Genomic DNA, 24,128 nt, shown 5'->3' with positions numbered 1-24,128 from the left:
CCTAGGTGCGAATGAGCAAGCAAATAGTCTGTCCTTGTGTGCCCAGCGACTGGCTGGCAACCGGTTCAGGGTGTCCCGTGCCCACTGCCCGAAGATAGCTGGGATGGGCTCCAGCACCGCCGCGACCCTACTGAGGATAAGCGGTGCAGAAAATGGATGGATGGATGTTACTTTAGCACTGCCGTTCTATTAAAAAAACGTGGGTAAAATGTTTTACCCATTTTAGGTTAACTAGTGGAAAAGTCTATTAAGACTCTTAAAAGGTGCAAGAAAATGGCACCTTCATGCAAAAATGGCTAACGTGGAGTGTTTCCATCTCTGAATTTCAAGTTGAGCCTTTTTCATAAATTTCTCGTCACACGTTGACCTTCAATTGACAGGAAACCAAAAAAATAAGTCTGTCACCATGGTTTCCAGTTCATATCCTGTGAAAAGTGACAACACAGGAACAGGGACGATGCGGGCCATGCCCTCCCGCACGGCTGACACCTGCTCGTCAAACTCGTGCAGCCTGCACACAAACAACAACAAAAGTACTTCATCAAGTATGATTCGACTCCTCTGCGGGACTATTGCACTCCCTTCCTGCAGGAGGCACTCATGCGCACGAGTTCTTGCACCGACCTGTAATTGATGGCGAGCCGTACGTATTCTGCACGGTTGTCCAGCGTGATGTGCGAGTACTTGGAGCTCAGCAGGATGTCCTGCCCGCTGGCGTTGGGCACGGTGAAGGGCAAAGTCATGGCCTCAAACTCTTCAGATGTGGCCTCATTGTCGCGGATGTACATCAGGCCGGGAATGAAGTCCTTGTCCACCTAAAGATGGAAAAGCAGATAGCCAAGTAACTTTTGTGCAAAGTGACAAAACACGAAAGGCAGTCCTGGATTAAAAGGCAATTACAGTGGTTACCTATGCATCCGGGCTTAATTCGTGATGAAACAATCAAGACTATTTAGTCATTTCCCGACCTCAAGGTAAATGGTCTGCATTTATATAGCGCTTTTCAAGTCAACGAAGACCTCCCAAAGCACATCGTGCTTCACACTTACCCATTCACACACACACTCACACACCAATAGCGGCCGACCCCAAAGAGCTATTAATATAAATCATTCTGATCATTAAAATTCAAATAGTAATCAAACATGAAAAATACAGTCATCACATAAATAAGAACACATTATGAAAAAAAAAAGTTTACTGATGAGCACATACCATGGAGGGGATTCGGGTAGCTAAAACGTAGGTGTGTGCGAGGTGTGTGTGTATGTGGGGGGGCACATGACTTTTGATCATATCTAAGCACAACAAATTGCTGTAACCTTAAATGAATGTGAACACGCAAAACCTTTTCACGGCACAATTATTTTGCCCGTTTCAGTTTTCATTAATCATTTTATTTGTAGAATCGCAACACTATCACTTTCTAGAGGTCTTTTGAAAAAATAAATAAATAAAAAATAAATTAAAAAATCATCCCAGGAAATGTATCCCCGCATCCCCTTCAAAATGTAACAAAACGGCATTAGGCAAGTATCATTAAAGAGAGCTGTCACACGACCAGTTGCCACTTATTCTGGATGTGTTTTTCCAACTTCCTCCCATTTGGCCAGAAACTCTCTAATCTCCTTTGTAGGTGTCGGCTTGTCTGGTTCGTTCTCCTCTGCACTGTTTTTTTGAAACAGGAATATGACCTCCCTCGAAAAATATTGCAGCGAATCACTGCGTAATTTTTTCTGAGGCTTTGTTATCGGTACTCGCTGCTTCCCAATTATTCTACATGGCTTGGCCACTCACACAAACACTTTGTTTTTCTATTATTTCTTGTTTTGTTTCAATTCAGACACCTTAATATTTCCCTTTCTGAAACTGAGGGCTAAGGTCACAACAAGGAGATGATATAAACAGTGATTTAAAACGAACTTGCTGCGGAATTCAAGTACTCTAAAGGTGTAACCAGGCACGCAGAGTAAAGTGCCTGATGGCGAGAGGCACATGCGCAAATTGAACCAAGCTGATAAGGGTGAGCAGTCTCGAGTGGTAGCCTCTGGGACTGCTCGTAAACTGGATTTTGCTTCATGAAGAGAGAAAGATTTTCGTAGAAAAACAACCTTTCGTAATTCTCGTATAAAGACGCATCACTGTATAAAAAGTTAATTGAAATCATTGAAGGTAACAAGGCGATTTTATTCATCCCACATAAATACAGACACATCCACACAATCATCAAGGAATTACCAAGTCTCTTGCTTTTATTAGTATTACATATTTGAGACCTGACCTTTGTTATATCTCAGGGGAAGAGCATGTGAACAAGAGTGTGTGAGAACGTGTGAGCGGACAAGAAGCTACAGAAGAAAACATAGAAAAGCTCATGATCGCAGCGTGAGGCCTCCAGCGCATTACTACTGCAATGTCGGCCCAAGACAGACGTGTACGCTCTCATTCCCGACCAGATTATCTAGGTTTTAATGAGACCAGGAACGCAGAGGAATGTTCTCCGTTTACACTAGAAAAGGTTATTAAAAACGTGTAGTTACATCACAATGGTACTGGCGAGAGTTGTTTTCCTGCACTCATTCAATGCAAGATTCTAGAATTCTGTATTACATGGGTTAGATTATTTTGGGTCAGTCTCGACTAAGCATGGATCAATATGAGATTCTGATGGAGTGACATTCAGTCAGGGGAAGCAAGTGAGGTTGGAAATATAAATTAAAAATATATTAAATGGTAATAAATATTCAGTGTTAAAGGGATTTCACATTTACTTTCACAATTTTAGGATTTTCTTTTTCAAAATGGCTGAATTTTCACATTTTAAATAATAATCATACAATTAATATGTCATGTATTACTGTGCTGAGCGTCAGATACCGAGTGAGGCACGCAATTCTCTTGCCTCATGGCAGAGGCCGATAGTGAGACCAAGGATTCTGACATGGTGCACACCTACAGTAAGCCCCAAACCATAGAATTAGTAATAGTATTGGCAAGCTAACTGTCCAGACGTTTTTTTGTTGCATGTGTTACGTTTCATAATAGAGGATTACCTGTCTATGGATGGTTTTATTTCATTTATTCACTTATAAATTGAGGTAAGACAATACAACTTTTTTTTCAATGCTACTGTTTATATATTGTGTTCTTGCTCAGCCAATCAAATGATGAATAAGATGTAGGTTGATTTATTCGTAAATTTGACGATGCCTCGCCACATATGAACCTCACGGTAAGATAATCATGAGCAAAAATATCAGTCTCGTAGCATTAAAATTGTCTTTATAGTCATTGATATCAAGGTTGTCAAACATTGTATGCAACGCGATTGGACATGATATTATTACAATTATTAAGATACTTTTTTAATAAAATATTCACTGTGGCCACTTAGGACATTTATTGAGGATTTTAATTTCATGTGTAAATCGATTCATGATCATTTATTCTTTATCATGTGAATCAAGCCTAAAGTTCAATTACTCACCTGAAATATTTCTTTAGAATAATTAAAGAAAAAACAACAAAGAAAAACATGCTGCTTAAGGGCATTCAGCTGAGAAAAACCTAGAAATGACATAACAAAAACAAAAGGAGCACTGATTTCCGTAAGTGCACATTTTCTTGAGGGACCATATAAGTTACTAGTCTCATTCAGTCTACATCTTCTGCCGAGACCACCGCACGGGAATGACAGGAAAAAAATTAATTGGAAGCAATTAGCTTTACTTATTATTTTACTCTGGAAAGGAGAAAGCTGTGTAAAGTTTTTTTTTCATTTTATATGCTGAAATAAAAAAAAAATAATAAGGGCTGGCTCTTTATATAGGTAATCGAAACCTTGGCTTTTAAACACCTATATATTGTTAAACTGGTTATTGGCCCATGTAGCCTCAACTAATTTGGTTGAGAAACTAAAATAAATAAAAACTCAGGTTGTTTAGAGTTATTTAGTATTGTTTAAGTTATATTTTACCGTTACTAGGCTGAGCATGGATGATTTAAAATGTACTACTGTAATACTAAAAATACATTTTCAAAACATACGTGAAAAGAGGTTATAAGAGGGCTAGTGCCAATTGATTTCTCACCTCACTGAGGTCAGCAATGGTCAAGTTCATCCCAGCCAGCTGCTTCCACACCGGCTCGGCCAGGTTGAGACTCAGGGGGCTTCCGGAGCGGATTGCGATACCCAGCAGGACCCCTGCAGATGCACGTTGGGGTAAGTCAAACAGTTAACTTTGAGGTAAGCGAAATATTAAAAAAAATAAATGGATCAAACTGGTTGACTAATAAATTACATGTAAATAAAGGGAAAATGTCTTTCGATGTGGTTTTAAGCAGGTGTAAATGGAGTGAAAGCTTTAAATTTCACAGTACTTATGTTTGGGGATCAATTTTAGGGCTGGGCAATAAATAGAATCAATTGAGTTATTTTTGCATTATCATGAAATCTGGAGAAGAATTTCATAGGTGGTATTTTTAAAAGCCATGATTAAATTGGCAGAATGATGGGATAGTTGGTGATAACCAATTGCTTTATTGTCGTTAGGTACAAGCTACAAATAACTTTGTTTTGTATTTACTATGAAAGTCAATTTTACATTTAAAATCAGTTATCATCTGACTGTTTTTCATAGGATGTTATTTGTAATAAAACTTTCTTGAAACAAAAAATGTTGTTTGGTTAGGTTCATTGTTTTGTTTAAAATGGATAAAAACATTTTTGTTTAAAACCAATAATTGTAAAAAAAAAAAAGAATATTTTTAATTGTAATTTCTTTCAAGTTATTTTGGGGACAATTTTGGTCATTTTATTCATTTCTATAGACAAATTAAGTCTTAAAATATCTATCTATCTATCTACCCTGGTCATATCCCTCAAGAGGCGTGACCGACAGCAAGACAAACACATACAAAAACAGAAAAAATGAAAATTGGAAAAAGTAGCAAAAAACACACTCAAATTTTTTTAGACCATGGCCAACCTAAATGCCCAAACACCCAAACAAGTTAGGCACCTCGGCACCCAAGTTGGTCATGCTTTCGTCCCTCCAGATGAATTGGGATACAACAAAGCGGCCATCTCACTCGGGTCAGGGAGACACAACACACTCTTCTGTTCAACAGCAGGGCCCGACAACTTTCACTGGTTTACCCCTGCCGCATCATACAAGTGCCCTGCCCATCCCTTAAAACGCGTCCAAACATCCCACTATCCTTTCACAACACCTCTCCACTCATTCCTATCACCAACAAGTGCTCTAGCTTCCACCACATTTAGACCTCTTTCCTGCAGTGCACTCATAACACCATCCATCTACGTCAATCGCGGCCTTCCTCTTAGTCTCCTTCCATTTACTTCTTCCCTGTAGATCATCTTCAACATCCGCTCCTCATCCATCCTCTCCATGTGTCCAAACCGACAGAGTACTCTCATATCATCACGCTTGCTCAGGTCCACTACTACTCCAGTTCTGCCTCTCACAATTTCATTTCTCACTCTATCCAATATTGTCACTCCAAACGTACTCCTCAACACTTCATCTCAAAAACATTGAAATTCCTTCTCAAATCTGCGTTCAGGCTCCAAGTCTCTGTACCATACAACACAGTCAGCACAATCACACTCTCATGCAGTCCTCTCTTAACATCCATACTCATACTCTTGTTGCTCATCACTCTCCTCAGAGCACCCAAAACCTTGCTTCCTTGATTCACTCTGTGCAATACTTCGCACTCCATTCCACCGACTGCAGCCACACCACAACCCAAGTATCTAAAGCTTTCAACTTCTTCCAGCACCTGTCCATGCAACCTTATTTCTAACGCCATGCCTACTCCATCACGTGAACACTTAACCTTTCTCTTCCCAACATTCACACATATCTTACCCCTTTTAGACACTCTAACATAAATCATAATAAAATAACTGTGCAATTAAAGGGACATTATGTAACATTTGACAACTAAATGTCGATGTACAGGGTAGATTACGAACTACGGAGACTCAAAGTGACCAAACCGCACCCTTTTGGGGAGGTACCTTGAGCTGTAAGATGGTGGACAATCATGTCAGCTACCCCTAGGTGAGCCTCATATAATGTAAAAACACAAGCTAAATTCTTGACCAACAAGTATTAAAAATGTTTATAAATTCATATATATTTTGCTTATTTCTTTTTACCACTTGGAGGCACAAAATAATACAAAATGTGCCTTTAACATTAAAAGTCATATTGACAGAATGGAAAAGGCACAAGCGTTTACCGAGGAAGCGGAACATGCTCATGTGCAGCTGCGACTTGGATGCAGGGTTGAGTAAGAAACAATCGCGGTTGGCCCCCGACTCGTCACGTCCGTTGGGGGTGACAATGAGAAGTGGCGTCAATGCATTCTGGAGCTCTTCGCACATTTCGGCGATGGACTCACTGTAGCCGCCACCACAGTCATCCACAGACTCCCCTGAAGAAGAACCAACAAGAGTCCCTTTTACGAACCTCAAATGTATTTCAATATATGTGTATATATAAATTGTATGTACATGCTGTATTATCTACACTATGAAGCCAAAGCCCCAAAATAGTCTTTTGTCATATATCCTAAGGCTTGAGGAAAGTTAAATTCAAGACTTTTTTGATACCTTTTGAAATCAAATTCAAGACAAAGTCGACAAAAAAAAAACAAAATTGAAACAAACAAAACATAAAAACACAAATATTTCTTGCACATAATACAACGGGCCTTGCACACAACTTGGCACATTTTTAAACCACGACGAAAAATTTTAATCAGACAGCCACTTCTCATTAAATGTACACTTTCCCATGGTCCAAAATAAATGTCTCTGTCTGAAGTTGCTATGCGTATTGTAGGTAAACATAAGACATGACATGGGCTCTCAAAAGCCCGACTGAAACCACATAACCGTTTTGATTATTCCGTTATAGTGGTCACAAAAGTAAATTGGTGAATTACTGACCATTGATAAATGTTACCTAATCTTTTTAGTTCAAAGAAATATAAATCTTATTAATGTGTTTACATTTCAAAGACTTCCAAAATTGGATTTGGGACATTTTAATGCCAATTACGGCGTAATTTTAGATTAATGAGTTTAATGCCTTTTAAGACATTTCAAGGATCCACTGGAAGCCTGATAAGGCACATGAACAGTACAGTAATAGTTTTAGGTGATTACAGTAAGAGCTTCTGTGTGTACGGGTACAAAATAATGCAATTCATTATTATGTGCTGCTAAACAAAACCACAAAACACTGTGCAACAGGAATCGAACCTGACGGTGAGAGTCTCGATACATTACCACTATACCAATAGTGGTAGAGATGACATACAAAATGGCATTAGAGGTTATCCCATTATCAAACAATTTTTACTCATTGTGCCACAACACTGATTTGCATAGTGCATTCTGATAGGTTAAACAGTCTCTCCACTCCTTCACCTCTGAGTCAATAACCTCTTGGTTAATGTATAGTTATGTATAAGAGCTTGTATCATATTTTGTTGAAAGATTGTTTACTCTATTCTCAAAAATATTTGGGTGAGGAATTGGAGAGACTCTAACCTATTAGAATGCACTGTGCAAATAAGTGTTTCTGGCACCCTTAGCAAAAAGAGTGTGATCATGAGATAAAGTCTGATGCCTTGTCCCATGTCATTTGCATCGCTACTAGGGTTCGATTCCCATTGCATACAATGTTTTGCCATTTAGGTCAGCGATTCGATTAATCATTACACAATCATAGCTCAAATGCGGTATTGTACTTTAAATCTTTGTAAGCTACACATCCCTAAAATTACTGTATGTATTCTTTCCTATAATTAAGTATGTATTTCCAAAGGCACACTGTGGTGACACTTTCCAATTTCCGAAAAAACTGGGGTTTTTAGGTGCCCCTTATAGTGTGGGAAGTACGGTAAATTAAAGGAATATGAAAAGATATAAAAATTTGATATAATCTTTCTGACACCCACCTACAAACTTGACTTTCCACACTCGGTGGGGGAGTAGCAGAGTATCGGGGCTGAACGAGCTCATTTTGGCACACATCTGACCAAAAACCGATTTGGTTCCGTCAGGACCGGCCAAGCCTCCTTTGCTCCGCGAGCGCTTCACCTGCAGACAAACAGGACAATGGGTGTGTTTTGGTGTATCACAATTGATATCCCTCAAAAACTCATTTTCTGGTTGAATTTTGCAGATGAAACATTTCATAATGGTCAACCTCAAACCAATTATATGTAACTTTAATGAAAAGTGTAATTCACAACCTGGTAATTGATTGGGTGTGTTGTGGCCAAAACGAGGCGCTTTGTGTAACTCTCAAGAAGCCCTACAGACAGTCTGGTGTGCAGATCATGCACACACTCTGATAGAAAAATGCCTTTATGAAAGACGTCACATGTAACTATCAGGAGCCTGCCTGGCTTCGTAGTGAGTGCGTGCGTATGTCTGTGACGATGCCAACAGAAGGAGAAAGTTGATCAAAGTTGCAGATAAGACATCTCGAGAGTTCAATTCCAGGAAATTAAAAATAAAATCAGCTTTTTTTTCTGACTAAAATCCACTGACTTAAGTTTCTTTGTTGAAGTTGTGGATAGTGGCTGATAATGCCAATGTGTGTTTTAATTATGTCCAGTATTTTACCTTCTGTTTGAGAAATATTTAAAAAGCGCTTGTGATTATAATAGAGTGCACTTTCCCCCAAGTTGTTTTTACGGTTCAATATGTTTTTGGGCTTTTAAGTGTGTACTGTTTGTATTCTGGTCTCAAAAAGTCAAATTTTATTTTATTTGTTTTGAAAATAACAACAAAAAAATGTTCAAAAATATACAACATGAAAGAATATATGTACAGAGTATTTTCCTTTTGTTATATATACATTTTTGATTTGATTTTTATTTCATGCTAGTTTTAAACATCTCTATAAAAATTGTACACTAGGGTTGCAAATAAAAGTTAATAGGCATTTTTGTGTTAAGTGACATTAAAGACAATCTTAAAAAAAAAAGGTATTTTTGGAAATTTGTGGTATTTTCATTAAAGGAAAATCAATAAAATTGAAATTCCATATTTAGGGATGGGCAGGACACCTGTATAATGTGGCAGGGGTAAACCAGTGAAAACTGTCAGGCCCTGCTGTTGAACAGAAGAGTGTGTTGTGTCACCCTGACCCGAGTGACATGGCAGCTTTCTTCTGTCCCGTTTCATCTGGAGGGACGAAAGCATGACCAACTTGGGTGCCGAGGTGCTCAACTTGTTTGGGTGTTTGGGCATTTGGGTTGGCCATGGTCCAAAATATTTTTGTGTGTGTTTTTTGTTACTTTTTCCCTTTTTTAAAAAAATTTTCTTTACTTTTGTATGTGTTTGTCTTGCTGTCAGCCACCCCTCTCGAGGGATAAGACCAGGGTAGATAGATAGATACATATTCATAAGGAAAAGTCATGAATTAAAGTAAAAACATAACATATTTTCAAAGTGTTTTGCAATGAAGTTTTAATACTTAATATGGTTGACTTATTTTTATCCTTTTAGTTTATATGGCAATTAAAGCTCTCAAAATGTTCTAATTGATTAACCTACTAGGATAATTATTCAATATTTTTGAAAAACACAATATCAATAAAGAATATTTAAGAGGAAGCCTTTTCTATTTTTTTTTATATAGATCCAGGCCAATACATGCAGTATTATTTTTTTTGTTTTCCTTGGTTGATCAAAACTCAAGAGGGGATGAAAGGCTGAATGTTTATAGCTCAATAAAAGAAATTTAGGTTTTTACCTGTATTCTATTAAGCTCCACCACAGGGCCGTGCTGTCTGTCCCGCACCATTGTGGCCTGAACTACCTTCCTGAAAGCCGCTTCCTGTTGATAGAGAGCAAGGTTGTACTTCAAAACACCCCACACCTTGTGTCCCACTATGACCTCTTACCCACCTTTCCCTGTGAGATGAGGATGCCACGGAGGGTGTCAAAGCCCATGGAAGGCCCTTGGCCGGTTTGGCCCAAGCGCCCCTCCAGGTCAAACATAGGAATGCAGGGACAGAAGAGTTCCGAGATGTGATGCAGAAGGAGCAGCCGGTTCCTTAGCGCCATGATGGGGATCTCCTGCAGGTGGTTGTATTCCATCGGGACCTTAAATTTATACAAAAGTGACTTATTTTGTAAAGTGATTTATAGAATTTTTACACCACATGCAAGCTCTAACAACACTCTCGAAAACAAATTTATTAGGTAAACAACATACGTTGCAAAAGATTTTGTTTAAAACATTTGAGAAAACCTGTAAGAAAACAAAAAACAACCTTGAAATACGTAATCTTTGGGCAGATAATTATGATCATCAAGTATTATTTCTACTATGTAGCCACACTGACAAAATATTTTATTCAAAATCAACTGGAAAATGTAGTAAAATACGTTGTTTTTTTCAAAACAACTGTAAAATAAGAAAAAAAATACCTGCCAACAGTAAAATGTGTTCAAATGTTTAAGACCCAGCACTATAAAATGACAATATTTTTATTTTTTCAGAAAGTGGAAGAAACGTTTTTATGTTGTTGACTTTCTTCACATTAACGCAGGCTTTGTGTGCTATTGTTCACACTCCCAATGATTCTGAAGGAAAATTTGCAAATAAGACCGGCCGACATGTGTAAATCTTTAGCAATCTGCACAACTTTGGCTACGCAGCAACCCTTTCAGAATTATTAGTTGTGTCATTTACTGTATCAAGCAATCAATCTTGGAATTGTTGTTTTTACAGAGGTATTTGAACCGTTCTTTACAAAGACAAATCAAATTGAGGGGGAATCAAATTTACAGCATTTTTCAAAATCATTCAACAGTGTCTGAAACTCATGACAAAAAGTTACCAGGACAGACAACTCTGAAAAGTTGCCTGCTTCATTTTTCACAACTTCAAACAAAATAAGACAACTAATCGCAAAAAAAACATTGTTGCAAAACATTAAGGATTGATAATCAGAATATATAACAGAACATCACTTTAAAATTAAGTTTATTATAAATCCACTTATAACATTCATTGCATGTATAAGACATCGCTGTTTTCCATCTGCGATCAGTATGTACCTGTATTTACTCATCTTCATTCAGATAGATAGATAGATACTTTATTCATCCCCGAAGGGAAATTCCTATTTCCAGCAGCATCCCTGAGCTGAGAACAATACAATAATAAAGCAAAAAGAATACAATATACAAATACCCAGTGTGACGTGCAAATGCCCACTGTAGCGTGTTATATAGAATAACTAAATAGTGCTACACAGAATACATATTGCAATAAGATTCGGTAATATGCAATGTAGGTGGTGTGGTTTACTGTGGGCTTTTACTCTGCCGGGTAGAGTTAAAGAGCCTCATGGCATGAGGAAGAAAAGATCTCTTCAGTCTGTCCGTAGTACAAGACAGTGACAGCAGTCTGTTGCTGAAACTGCTCTTCTGTCTGGAGATAATGCTGTGTAGTGGATGCGATGGATTGTCCATGATTGACCGCAGCTTTTCCAGTGCCCGTCTCTCAGCTACTGTTGTTAGGCTGTCCAGCTCTTTGCCCACAACAGAGCTCGCTTTCCTAGCCAGTTTATTGAGACGAGAGGCATCCTTCTTCTTGATGCTGCCTCCCCAACACGCTATCGCATAGAAGAGGGCGCTTGCCACTACTGTCTCATAGAATATTTTCAGGAGCTTTTTGCAGATTCATGCAATGTTTGTGTTGCGTCGTCTGCTACAAGTCACGTGAACTCCTCTTTCCACAATGCTTTTAATGTACATTTACGTTTTGTAACGTCATAAAGTTTGTTATCTTCTTTTGAATCTTTCTTCTGGAGCCGAGGTTTTGGCTTGATTCCAAACCACTTATCCATTTTTCTTGTGTTGTCTTTGCGTCTACTTTGGAAAATGATATGCAAATGCACGACCTTATAACGTTCGGGAAAGTCCAGAAGCACGAAGTTATTTGATGCAGGCTTCTGATCGCCTGCAGAATATGCAAATTGCCAAACGAACTGAAATTTCCAAACCGAACGAAGATTTCAAAATTGGAATAAAGAAAACGTTTGATTTGAAAAAAAAAATTTAGTTTTTGGTTTTTTTTTTTCAATTGAAAAATTTGTCGGTCACCCGGGCGGAGACGTTTTGTAAGTTGTACGCCTGACGTAAGAGATGCATGCCCTTGGCGTCCGGGCAGGCGTTATTTCAGACACTGTATTCAACCCTGTTCATGATAGCGTAGAGAAGCTGAGAGCTACTTTTTTGTTCCTGATTAGCTCAAATGGCTACAATTTTGATATGCATTTCTAAAATAACAACTTGAGTAATGACTGTGTTGTTATATGTTAGAAACATGTCATTGAGAAATCAATTTCCTAGAAAATCACAAAGACCCTTTACTGGTGAGCTAGTTTTGGAAGCAGTGCACAGGCTACACTCAAGTGTAGGGGGGTACCTGGTGCCCATAGACACCTCATTGTCAGGGGTCACCAATGACATACAGCATACACAGTTTGTACTATTTTTGTGCACCACAAGAGAACTCCACACACCCTTACTCTGTACCTGTGCAGGAAGCCTCCCAGCATTTGTGGGCTTGCTGGTAGACCAGGCGAGTGTATGGGCAGAGCCGCAAGCAACTCTGTTGATCTTCTTGCCCTGCAGCGCCGCCACCAGTCGTGGCCTCTGGATAGCATTGGTAGTGCCATCTCCCAACTGTCCCTCGTCGTTGTCGCCCCATGTGAACACTTCTCCTGAACCAAAAATACGTTTTCATAACTCAAACATGGAAGTTACAACAAAGTAGCATCCTATTTTCCAGTTTGGAGTTTTCGTGATACCGTCATCCGTGCAGCACACACAGTGCAGTGATCCAGTGGCAATGGCAATGACCCTCTTTCCCTGGAGGCCTTGCACCAGCCGTGGCCGCCTCACGTGGTCGTCGGACCCATGTCCCAAACGGTGGTAGTCTCCTTTGCCCCTAAATGTCGAATCCGCAAACAAGTGAGTCCTGTGATCAGTGTCGGGACTAATGGGTTACAAAGGAACGCTGTCCTGGTAGGCAATTACTTCCCTCAGTAACGAGTACTATCACACGTTATTAATAAGAATTTGTAACTGCAATGTTATAAACTGGGGCATTAATCAGTTACTTATTAAAAGAAGACTATTGGTTGGTTTGAAGCCCAAAGAAAACATGGATATGGAGTGTCTTTGGCTATGTGTTATTTTACATGCTCTCAAGATTGCACAAGCCAAGCAAGAAATATGAAGATTTCACTGCTTCCATAGGTTGGCGTACACCTTGTTTTTTATTTATTTAAGGGTCAGCTTCAACGAGGGTTTATACAATAGTTTGCAAGGTAACGCACTACTTTTGAGTGTCAGCAATATGAGGGGTAACGGAATTACTTTTTAAATCAAGTAACTGTAGCTGGGATGGGCTCCAGCACCTTTTGCAACCCTACTGAGGATAAAGCGGCGCAGAAAATGGATGGATGAACTGTAACTAATGACTTTTTTCATCAAAGCGACGAACACTGTTGGTGATAGTGACAACAGCGAGGAACGTACCATGTGTAGACGGCTCCCGACTTTGTGAGCGCCACGGAGAACTGGGAGCCGCACTCCACTTTGACCACGCCAACACCAGTCAATGAATCAATCTTGAGGAAAGGGGGGAAAAAAAGAGAAGAGTTTATTTAGAAGTACTTCTTAAATCGTAAACATTCTGGAACTACGTAAATAAAGTCTTAAATCAAATTACTTTCATGGGTGTTTTACAGCCGTCGCTGCCTCCTCGCCCCAGTTTTCCATAATCACCGTCTCCCCAGGACCACACCATGTCATCATCGGTCAGGCAGAGGGTCTGGGCGTCGCCGCTGCCACAGGCCACATCTATTACCCTGTGGCCCTGCAGAGCATCCACCTGCAGAGAACATTACAGCATGCTCTAAAACATCCAGGAGTACAGATAAGAGCACCACCTGTTGGGTTGAATAGGTCACTGTTCAACTATCCACAACTGGAAAGTTTTTTAAAAATGTGAGGCAAAAACAAAATGGTGGAAGCTAAGAGAATTCGGGTTGTGTTTTGTCTGTTAAGCTTCGGCTTTAGCCTACTCCCTTTGGGCACAGGTTAAGTATTGTATTATTGCATTTTACAGCTGTTTGTGTGGAAACGAATTTATTTCCTTTAGATAATTAATGATTAATTCTGTTTTTGTCATCTTTTGAAAGATATCCTGTGAAATATCAAGATATTGTTTAACCCATTAAATAATTTTTTGTACCTTTATTAAAAGTAAGTTATTTAACAAAACAAGTTATAAATTCATCCAAACAAATAAGTTTAGCCAATAAATATTCAGATCAAACTTTAACATGGCATTATATTATTGAAAAATTAATCTGAATTTATTAAGTGGTTAATTTTTTTCCAATTGCAATATACAATTCATTTCTATATTTTTCGTAGCTTACATTATATAAAATGTATTTTGTTAACATTGTGTTACTCATTTTAAATACAATTTTGTTAGTGATATCTAATGTTTTATTTTTCAGTTAAAAATAATCAGAACTACAGTAATCCCTCGCTATAACATGATTCACTGGTCTTGCTGCCCCACAATTCTTTGTCATGCATTGCGTTCTGCAGATTGATTGGTTAAGCAGTATTGGTAAATATTTTCAGGTACACTATACAGTAATTTTATTTGTTTAACAAATGTTTGAGCCTGTAAAAATAGTTTGTTCTTTGGTTTCACTGTATTATAGTGATTTAATTGTATAATAATTGTACTATATAAAGGTTTATACTTCAACGCATTTAGTCTATCACTGGTTCTTATTGGGACGTAAACCTCGCGATAAACGGGGGTTTACTGACCAACTAAAGACGCTCCCCAACTTACGACCATTCGACTTACGTAAAACATTTTTCCGGGAGATCGAAAAATATCCGGACATTGCTGTAAGTTGGATTTTGTATTGTGTGCACCTTTTTCTGAGTACAGGACATTACTGTCGTGCTTCTTTCCGCCGCTACCGGCTTGTGGTGGCGCTGTAAGAGGTCACTCAGTATCCAACCCAAAGCAGAAATCTGGCTTCTACTTCCTAGTTCGTGTGTAAACATACAGTGTTACGTGTACTGAATCTCCAGCACGCTCAAAACTTTCATGATTCTAATATCTCGTGAATCGAATTCATATGGTTGGTGTTAAGTGTAAAGAAGGTGAGCAGTTTCTTTTGAAATGAAAGTGGAAAAAAAAAGCTTGATGCGGTTGAGAAATGGTCAGAATGCTTTTTTTCAGACACTTTTTACCACGGAGGAGGACCTCTTGAAGCGCATCTTCCAAAAGGAAGTTAAGTTCAACTTTATCTTTATAGAGCATATTATTTTAAGAAATGTTTATTTTTCAGTACAGAACATTACAGGTTACTTATACAAGCCTCAAACATATTTATATAAACCTTAAACATACAAAATATAGCACTGTATTAATTTACGAACAAATTCACCTTAAAAACGATTGTCTGGAACCTACCTCGTTCATAAGTAGGGCAGCGTCTGTAGTGTGATTACTCAATTTGATACATGTAACTTGATACTATTTAGCAGATGACACAGCGTACCAGCTTAGGCTTTAGTTGGTCCTCGCTGTCCCCGTGGCCCAGCCGGCCATAGCGGCCCTTCCCCCAAGTAAAAAGCTCTCCGCTGGCCGTGATGCAAGCACTGTGCGCCCCTCCTGCAGCTACGTCCACCACTTCCACTCCCCTTAGAGACTCTATCACACGAGGACGGTCACACGGGCTGAAAAGGAGATAAAAAAAAAAGAACAATCAACTCTGTTGTTGGCACTGCTCATCATTGCTGAGTGTGGTTTATCACAACGGGTTGCAAAACTCCCCTCAACTGACTTTTCACAGAAACCTATAGAAAATGTCTTACCCTTAGCATCTGTATATACAGCTTTTACCCACCTTCGGTTGCCGTGGCCTAGTTTTCCATCCTCTGCCTCTCCCCACGAGTACACCTCTCCTTCCGAGGACAATGCCAGGCAGTGCTTTCCTCCCGAGTTGACCGCCACTTTTCTGATAAACACATGCTGGATAGACTCCAGCAGAGTCGGCGTGGACACAGACTCTGTTCCGCCGATACCCAGTCGGCCTCCAGCACCATACCCAGTGGCGTATAGCTGCAAAAGTCAGGGTTTATAAAAACGGCTGCAGCACGTTATAACTTTCTGCAAGATATTTACCTTTTAAGGAATGTTTATGATAGATTGAGGATAGTAAACTCCTCTATCGAGTTAATAGATCCTTCATTTTAATGCTAATAAAAGGTTTTGGGGTTTTTTGCTGATCCTTTTCCATAAGAAGCTTGATTTAAGTTTAAAACTGGTGTAATGCACCTTTCTGTTCAAAGAATCTCAGTGGAAGATAAAAAAAAAAAGATGCTAGAGCAGGGGTCACCAACCTTTATGAAGCTGAGGCTATTAGTTTTTTTTTTTTTTTTTTTTTTATAAAAAGTTATCACATCATTACAATGTTGTGATTATCTTGTTATCATGTTACCAGGTTGTAATGATTAGAAATGGGGTTCAAATAGGCTCAATAAAACAATAACACATCTGCCTTGTATAAAGGCACTGATTCCAGTTTGGAGTTGTCGTGATACCGTCATCCGTGCAGCACACACAGTGAAGTGATCCAGTGGCGATGGCGATAATAATAATTCTCGAACACACACACACGTTTTTACTTTAAAGAACCTCAATGTTTGAGAGGTTTTACAGTGCTAAATTACAATATTTAAACAATGGTCGATCAGTCAAGAAATACCGCTGACAACTTTTTCTCAACATTCGATAGCAATAGGAATTGAACCCGGATTGCGTCAGTAAGAGCGCAGTTAATTACAGAGGAAAAGGCATTGGATTTTTATCTCATTAAACTATTTAAACTCACTGTAACATGTTGTCTCACCTTTATTATCTTGATGGTGGATTTGATAAATCGTCATTGAACATTAAACTCGTTCATGGTACAGAAAAAGTTGCCGACCACTGATTTGCCATGCCAGTTACGAATCATACAACTTAGGAAATCGCAATGACCCGTCACTGGTCCGTAGGCTACTCAAGTGTTTTTAGGGGGCTGCAGGCACTGAGTTGGTAACCCTTGTGCTACAGTGTTTTTTATGTTGTTGTTTTTTTAATAACAAGAGTGAGACCTCACCTTTCCATCCGCAGTGACGGCAAAGAGTGTCTGCTCCCCTCCGATGAGCTGCACGGGCCTCAGCGTGGCAAGGGCTTCAGTGGGGGTGGGCACTTTGACCTTTGCCCCCTCAATTCCACCGAGCTGCCCTCGGTGGTTGTGCCCCCAGCCGTAGATGGTACCGCTGCCGCCCGCTGAAAGGGTCCAGTCGTCAGGTCGCCGGTTCATCCACTGCACCAGCTGCTCATCATGCTCGCGCTTGAACAGTTCGTGGCCCTCGTGGAGAACGTCAACGCTCTCATGGTCTGCCATCAGCTCACGGATCTTCTTAGTCACCTGCAAGGAAGTAAAAATGTAAAGTGTGGATAAGTCACCACAACTTTTGTAATTATTAGTGGGACTACATTTCATACTGTGCTTGCTGTTTTTATTATGGCTGCAAAGTGTGGCAATTCTTTTAAGAAGTGGAAAATTTCCTAAGAATGAACACTACACAGACATTAAAGGATTAAAAATGTCATTATTGACACTCACTTCATCTAAAAAAGGTCTTGGCAAAGAAATTCTTTTATCCAGCGCCACAACAACTCTGGAGGCCATACAGTAGCGGCGAAACCAGGCCCATTTGTGTGTCTCGGCACAACAAGGTAGGGTGTCCAGTTCCAGATCACAAGCAAGAGCCACCAACACCTGACAAGGAAATGAAAGAGAAGAATTTTATATAAAGGCAGCTAAAAACTAAAAAGCAAGAGCTATTTTTCTGAAGAGGAATGTTTTTAGTGTTATAGTCTCTGGCAATGCCTGTCGATTATTACAATTATCAAAAGATGAATTAAATCTTATTCAAATTGGAAAAGATTAACTTCATATTTGGACCTTAAAAAAGGGACTGTGGAGGAGTTGTTTTCCTCCCCGAACGACAGGGTCCTCGTACTCATACTGCCTTTGCAGAGCTTCGGGAAGGCCCTTGACCAGGGCGGCCAAAGCACTGCCTGTAAAACTCTGAAAGAAAACCAGATCCAGAATCAACCAAAAGTTCTCAAGACAGTGGGGAGTAACTGAATTTGGATGAAGTCCCAACCCATCTGCGCGTTGACTCACCACGGAACGAACCTCGCCATCGGTGTCCCCCAACAGCCTGTTAATGTTGATGGACTGCCCAAACTCAGTGGTCAGAAGCTTTCGCAGTCTTTGTAGGGCCCACATTCTGTGTCCAGCAGCTGCGCAAACAACAAAAGTTGGAAAATGCATTCCGTGTAGACCACTGACAGTGTTTGCCTGACAACTTTCTGAGTTACAGAAGTGCGTGAAATGCAGAAAGAAAATATGTGTATAACACCTTAGTTTATGGGTCAATTGAATTGAAAACATTGACATTTATTGTATAATCCCAGACCAATTTTCACTTGAAATGAAATCCCATTTATTAATTCTTGAACCCCAAACATGCTTTTTCTTCAGTTTGTGCTGCAAGCCAAGTCAAGGTATTCCGTTCATACCTAAAGCACTAAGCTGGGCACAAGCAGCCAGGGATGCAGCAAGACGGGGCACGATGCTCCTATTGGAGGCAAAGTTGAGCCTAAAGTCCAGGAGACATGTCACTAAGTCCATGGAGGGGCAGGACAAGATGCAGCGGTCTGACAGCAAGTCTTTGGGACCTGCCAAAGAGGTATCCATATTACGTCTGGTTAAATACAGCATGTGTAAGTGCAAGAATTGGCCTACCAGCAGCAGGCATGATGGGGTAGACAGTAAGGCGCCAGCCCCAGCCATTGACAGAGCCATCGCTTGTGAACTTCCACTTCAGCTCGTCCCCTGGGATCCTTAATTCGCTGGACCAGTCAGACCACTCGCGACCTAATAAGCCATAATGCACATGATTTGAAATAGTTTTAAGCAGAGGTTGGGAACGTTTGGCTCGTAAGTTAGATGTGGTCAATCTGGCTCTGAAATAATTTGAACTTTTTTAATGCATTTAGCCCGGGAGTGCTAATTTTTCAAGCTTTATTTTGCACAAGTAATGGAAAAAAAAGACGAATGATCAACGTGTGAAAATACTTTCTAGACAAATGTTTGTAGATTTGAAAGATTTGCGTCAATAAAACGGAAAGGAGAACAAATAATGACTACTTGATTCCTAAGGTAAGAACTGTGACCACATCACATAGCTAAATGTAAATACATCAGTATTCTTCCTGTTTACAGTATTATGTGAATTGTCTGCACCTCGTTTTGTTTTATTTTCACAACAAAAACAACAGTCAAAATGAACCTCAACAATCTTAAATAACTGTTGGCAACAATTTTTAAGAGGGATATTTGTTGATATGGGACACAGCTCTGCCTTTATTATTATTTCATATATTTTAGAAACTCAAACGTCATACAGTGAAATAAAATTCACTGAGGGGTTTAGTTTGGTCTGGAAATCAGGATTACCATCTTTGTTTGATTTTGTCCTAAAATATATAGTGTCGCTCACTCTGGGGAAAAACACAACCACTGGTTGAAAAGGAAGTATGTAAATAGAAAAAATATAAATATATTTTTTTTTAATTACCCAAAAAAAAAAAAATCAAGGGTATTGTCATTGTCTGAAACTCATGACAAAAAGTTACCGGACACCAGGGCAGACAACTCTTAAAAGTTGCCTGCCCAGCCATAAAGTTGCCTGCCCCATTTTTCTTGAAACACAATAAGACGACTAATTGCAAAAAGCAAAAAACATCGTTGCAAACTTAGTAAGGCTTGATAATCAGAACATATAACCGAACAACTCTTTAAAATTACGTTTATTATAAATCTACTCATAACATTCATTGCACGTATATGGCATCGCTGTTTTCCATCTGCCATCAGTAGGCACCTGTATTAACTCATCTTCATTCATGCAATGTTTGCGTTGCGTCGTCTGCTACAAGTCACGTGAATTCTTTCCACAATGTTTTTAATGTACGTTTACGTTTTGTAGCGTCATAATTTTTGTTAGCTTCTTTTGAAATTCTCATCTGGGGCTGAGGTTTTGGCTTGATTCCTAACCACTTGACCATTTTTCTTGTCTTCTCTGTGCGTCTGCTTTGGAAAATGATATGCAAATGCGCAACTTTAAAAGGCTCGGGAAAGTACGGAAGCACGAAGTTATTCGATGCAAGCTTCTCATTGGCTGCAGTGTATGCAAATTGCCAAACGAACTAAAATTTCCAAACAGAAATCGTGATAAAGCAAACGTTTGCAACAAGCTACCATTCCATCCCGTTTGAAAATAATAATAATAATTAAAAAAAAAAAAAAAAAAACCTGAAAGATTTTTTTTTTTCTTCTTGAAAAAGTTGTCAGCCACCCGGGCGGGGACGTTTTGTAAGTTATACGCCCAGCGTAAAAGATGCACGCCCCGGGTGTACGGGCACACGTTATTTCAGACACTGGTATTGTTTTTGTTGATGGTTGACAAAAAAAAAAAAAAAAATGTTATTTTTACCTGATCTCACTGACACAATCCTATTAGCTCCATCCATGACTGTAAGCGGGTCGTGCCGTCTTTCAGTCGAACACTGCCGGTCAAACTCTATTCGGAGGCCTTCGGCGCCTTAAAAACAAGACGTTTCATGCTTAATCTATTTTTTTGCCATCTCATCGATTCTGAATTATTTTGTTTTTTTAAATCACTACCAGGGATTTTGACGGTGCCACTGGTAGAAGTATCGTCGGTGTAGGGGTGGCTGCTCTCCACAACAATGGGCTGCGAGGAGAGGCGACCACTCTGAGAGTCAGTGGCCACGTCTTCCAGCTCGGTGACACACAGCTCCAGGAGCATGTCGGCCACCTGCAAGCAAAGTAAGGACAGTGATTTCAACAACAGTCTCAGTTTTGTGACAAATGCAATGCAATGCTGTTAATCCTTACCTGGGGGAATGCCGTTCCCATGCCAGACAACACGGCCGACAGCACCCCCTTCCCTTTGTCCCCAGAGCGACAAGACACAGCCAGCTTGAGGAGGTCCACCATAACTCGAGTGTCGTCAGGAACGAGCAGGCTGGAAAATTCGTCCAGGTACTGAGGCTCTGGGCCCACTACTTTGCTTTGGCTTTCCGAGTCCTGCTGGCAGTAAAAGCACAATTACGATGTGTACTAAAGTGGAAAAAACGACAAAACTTTAACGAATAATGTTGATAGAATATCCAATGTTCTACTCTTAGTAGCGGTCAATGCCAGTGTTTCCCAACATTTTTCAATCTAAGTAGTGACATTGAATGTTTTTGGGGCCAGAGGAGCACCTGGGTGCTTTAATCACAACCGTACATAAAAAAAAAAGCTCAAGACCTCTAGACAGTGGATTTTCTTGTTATTTTCATAATCTGACCCTAATCTTTTTTTTTTTTAATTGAGTCTTAAGAGACTTCTCATCCTACTCTATTTTTACACATTTACAAAATAAACAAGATGTTCAAAAGTAAAAGTTAATTAAATTACATTTAAAAATAAGATATATGTTTTGAATGAAATAAAAATAGTAAAAATAACAAACACGCTCCTCTACTTACGACAATTTGACTTACGAAAAACGGTAGATACAAAAAAAATTTGGAATGTCAAAAAATATCTGGACATGACTGTAATTTAAACATTGTATTGTGTGCAGCTTTTTCAGAGTACAGGACACCACTCAGAACTTTGACGATTTTTAATATCTCGTGCATCCGTTCGATATGGTTGGTGTAAAGTGTAAAGAAGAGGCGAGCTGTTTCATTTGAAATGAAAGTGGAATGTGGAAGCTGTGAAAAATAGTCTGAACGCTTTTTTTTCGGCCACTTTTCACCACGGAGGAGGAAGTCGCCTAACTCTTGAAGCGCATCTTCCAAAAGTAAGTTAAATTTAACTTTATTTTTATAGAGGGTGTTATTTTATGAAACGTTTAATTTGTTAGTACAAAACAATACAGGTTAATTATATAAACCTTAAACATACAAAATATAACACTGAAGCAACTTACGAACAAATTCAACTTATGTACGATCGTCATATCTCGTTCGTAAGTAGGGCAGCGTCTGTGTATGCCAATAAGATAATCTTTTTGGTGTGTGTATCCATATTGTAGTGTAGGTAAATTCTTATGATTTTGAATTAGTACTTTCTAAAATCTCAAGTACCTAAACTAAGTAGCTTGAAGTACAAACACCCAAAGTTGACCATTTCAGAACCACTGGACTATAAAATTGTACCTTTTTTTTAGATTTTATATACACCCTTATCTGACCATATGTACCTCATATTACATGTCTATACATGCCTCTTTGGTCTTTGTCATAGTCTCTGCGATGATACTGGCTGCTCCTGGGTCATCCGTGACAGGGATGAAAGGACGTGAGGATGCTGGCGACGCGAGGACGACGGTGGATGATGGCGTCAAAGCGTCTTCTGGAGAGGGAGCCTGCTCATACACACAACAAGAACACATTTTGTATCTAGTTTTCAAAATTACAGCAAATTCAAGTAAATTGTAACTTCTGTAACACATTTGAGTAGTTCGTTTGTAAAAAAAAAAAAAAAGGTCATTATTTTGAGGTTAAATTGTGGCCTTCGTACCTCGCCCTTTTTGTCTTGCCAGGGATTTGGGCTGACTGGTGCTTCTGTCTCAGGCATGATGGGAGAGCCTTCGTCGTCACTGCTGGACGAGGACGACAGGTCGAATGGGGGTACGGGGGAACTAGAAGGACATTCAGCTGGCACAATCATGCTGGCAGGCATCAGTGCTCCCACCACTGCGTCCCTAAGGAGAACAGAACACCCACTGACATTAAATGCACAGTATGAAAAGGGCGAAGGCACTTAACATTGATGATTCCCATCATTTGCAATGCTGGCATGATTCAGCAATTACAGAAAGTGCATTCAAGTGCATTGAAGGCAAAATTAGGCTCAGATAGTTCCAAATCAATTTAGTGATGTACAGCCACATTGCTGAGTGTGTGGTTGTTTCTGAGGTCCTTTGGCCGGATGCGACAAACATACCTAGCATACATGATCTGAAGGGCTGAGAGCACATGAGAAAGGGCTTGCTGCTTGGCCAGGTTGCCGTCCAGGCTGAGGAGAATCTTGGCCAGCGATGGGCGATTTGGCTTCAAGTTGTTCTGGCCGTTCATCTTGTTACTAGCACCTGATGAGTCGCTGTCTGACTGAACGCCTGACCCGAGGCAAAACACAACATCTCTTTTACCAAACTGTCCTAGTGCACCCTAGCGTTGACAAATGCTGCATTTGAAGGAAGAAAAAAGCATTCACTGGAGCAGACCAAAAAAACAAACAAATAAAAAAAAGAATAACATTTAGATGTAGTAACATAAAAAAATGTAGGTATATGAGGTAAGTTGACTTGAATTACTTTAGGCATTTGATAAGTTTACTCTGTAATTTTGGACACCAACAAAGAAAGTTGCATAGGATGGCAGTTCATTATTTTGCAAATTTTCCCTCACTGTTGTTCGTTATTTTGACTATTATTCACTGTTTACATCATTGTCACTGTCAGCCAATAATGTTGCTGTTCTTTGAAAACCACACCTTTTAAGGGCGGATCTGCTTTTTGTAACCGAGAATAATAAATCAAAATTGGGATCAGGGGAGCTTTTACCACAGATTTGGAATTTGTGATTGTGCAGTCCTCTTCTAAACTCCTTGCAAGTTCGAAAATCATTGATGTCTTGTCTCCTTATTTTGAGTGTCTCCTAAACTATAAACTTATCTCTGGTTTTACATAAAATGTTCTCACTCAAATGTATTAATCTAATTTATGAATTAGTTGATATGTTGCGGGTAAAAAAAAACAAAAAACATTAAATTCACAAATACAATTAGTGGTAATAAAATTTTTA

The 24,128-nt window shown here is 39.4% G+C and overlaps 1 protein-coding gene across 5 annotated transcripts in view; it reads right to left on the bottom strand.

The window, feature by feature from the left end:
• herc2 (HECT and RLD domain containing E3 ubiquitin protein ligase 2) overlaps positions 1-24,128 on the bottom strand; it is a 67,208-nt gene that overhangs the window by 4,134 nt on the left and 38,946 nt on the right. For 4 of the 5 annotated variants that reach the window (XM_088350491.1, XM_088350490.1, XM_088350494.1 and 1 more), the window contains exons 65-89: positions 23,269-23,440; positions 22,843-23,026; positions 22,547-22,687; positions 21,163-21,354; positions 20,929-21,082; positions 20,738-20,845; positions 18,985-19,116; positions 18,759-18,917; positions 18,361-18,479; positions 18,136-18,261; positions 17,794-17,949; positions 17,281-17,595; positions 16,024-16,238; positions 15,676-15,853; positions 13,806-13,967; positions 13,613-13,704; positions 12,880-13,019; positions 12,605-12,792; positions 9,962-10,159; positions 9,807-9,890; positions 7,999-8,140; positions 6,271-6,465; positions 4,092-4,204; positions 625-815; positions 406-511 (exon numbers count right to left, since the gene is read on the bottom strand). In XM_088350491.1, the coding sequence (XP_088206617.1) occupies positions 406-511; positions 625-815; positions 4,092-4,204; positions 6,271-6,465; positions 7,999-8,140; positions 9,807-9,890; positions 9,962-10,159; positions 12,605-12,792; positions 12,880-13,019; positions 13,613-13,704; positions 13,806-13,967; positions 15,676-15,853; positions 16,024-16,238; positions 17,281-17,595; positions 17,794-17,949; positions 18,136-18,261; positions 18,361-18,479; positions 18,759-18,917; positions 18,985-19,116; positions 20,738-20,845; positions 20,929-21,082; positions 21,163-21,354; positions 22,547-22,687; positions 22,843-23,026; positions 23,269-23,440 (3,962 nt within the window). The remainder of the gene's footprint in view (positions 1-405; positions 512-624; positions 816-4,091; positions 4,205-6,270; positions 6,466-7,998; positions 8,141-9,806; positions 9,891-9,961; positions 10,160-12,604; positions 12,793-12,879; positions 13,020-13,612; positions 13,705-13,805; positions 13,968-15,675; positions 15,854-16,023; positions 16,239-17,280; positions 17,596-17,793; positions 17,950-18,135; positions 18,262-18,360; positions 18,480-18,758; positions 18,918-18,984; positions 19,117-20,737; positions 20,846-20,928; positions 21,083-21,162; positions 21,355-22,546; positions 22,688-22,842; positions 23,027-23,268; positions 23,441-24,128) is intronic. The other variant, XM_088350493.1, reaches the window with a different exon arrangement.

The sequence above is a fragment of the Urocampus carinirostris genome, chromosome 12 (assembly GCF_059441175.1).
Source record: "Urocampus carinirostris isolate Australia breed hairy pipefish chromosome 12, RoL_Ucar_1.0, whole genome shotgun sequence".
NCBI classification, from domain to species: domain Eukaryota; kingdom Metazoa; phylum Chordata; class Actinopteri; order Syngnathiformes; family Syngnathidae; genus Urocampus; species Urocampus carinirostris.
Note: the sequence above shows the minus strand (reverse complement) of the source record. Positions and strands in the feature narration are given on the sequence as shown.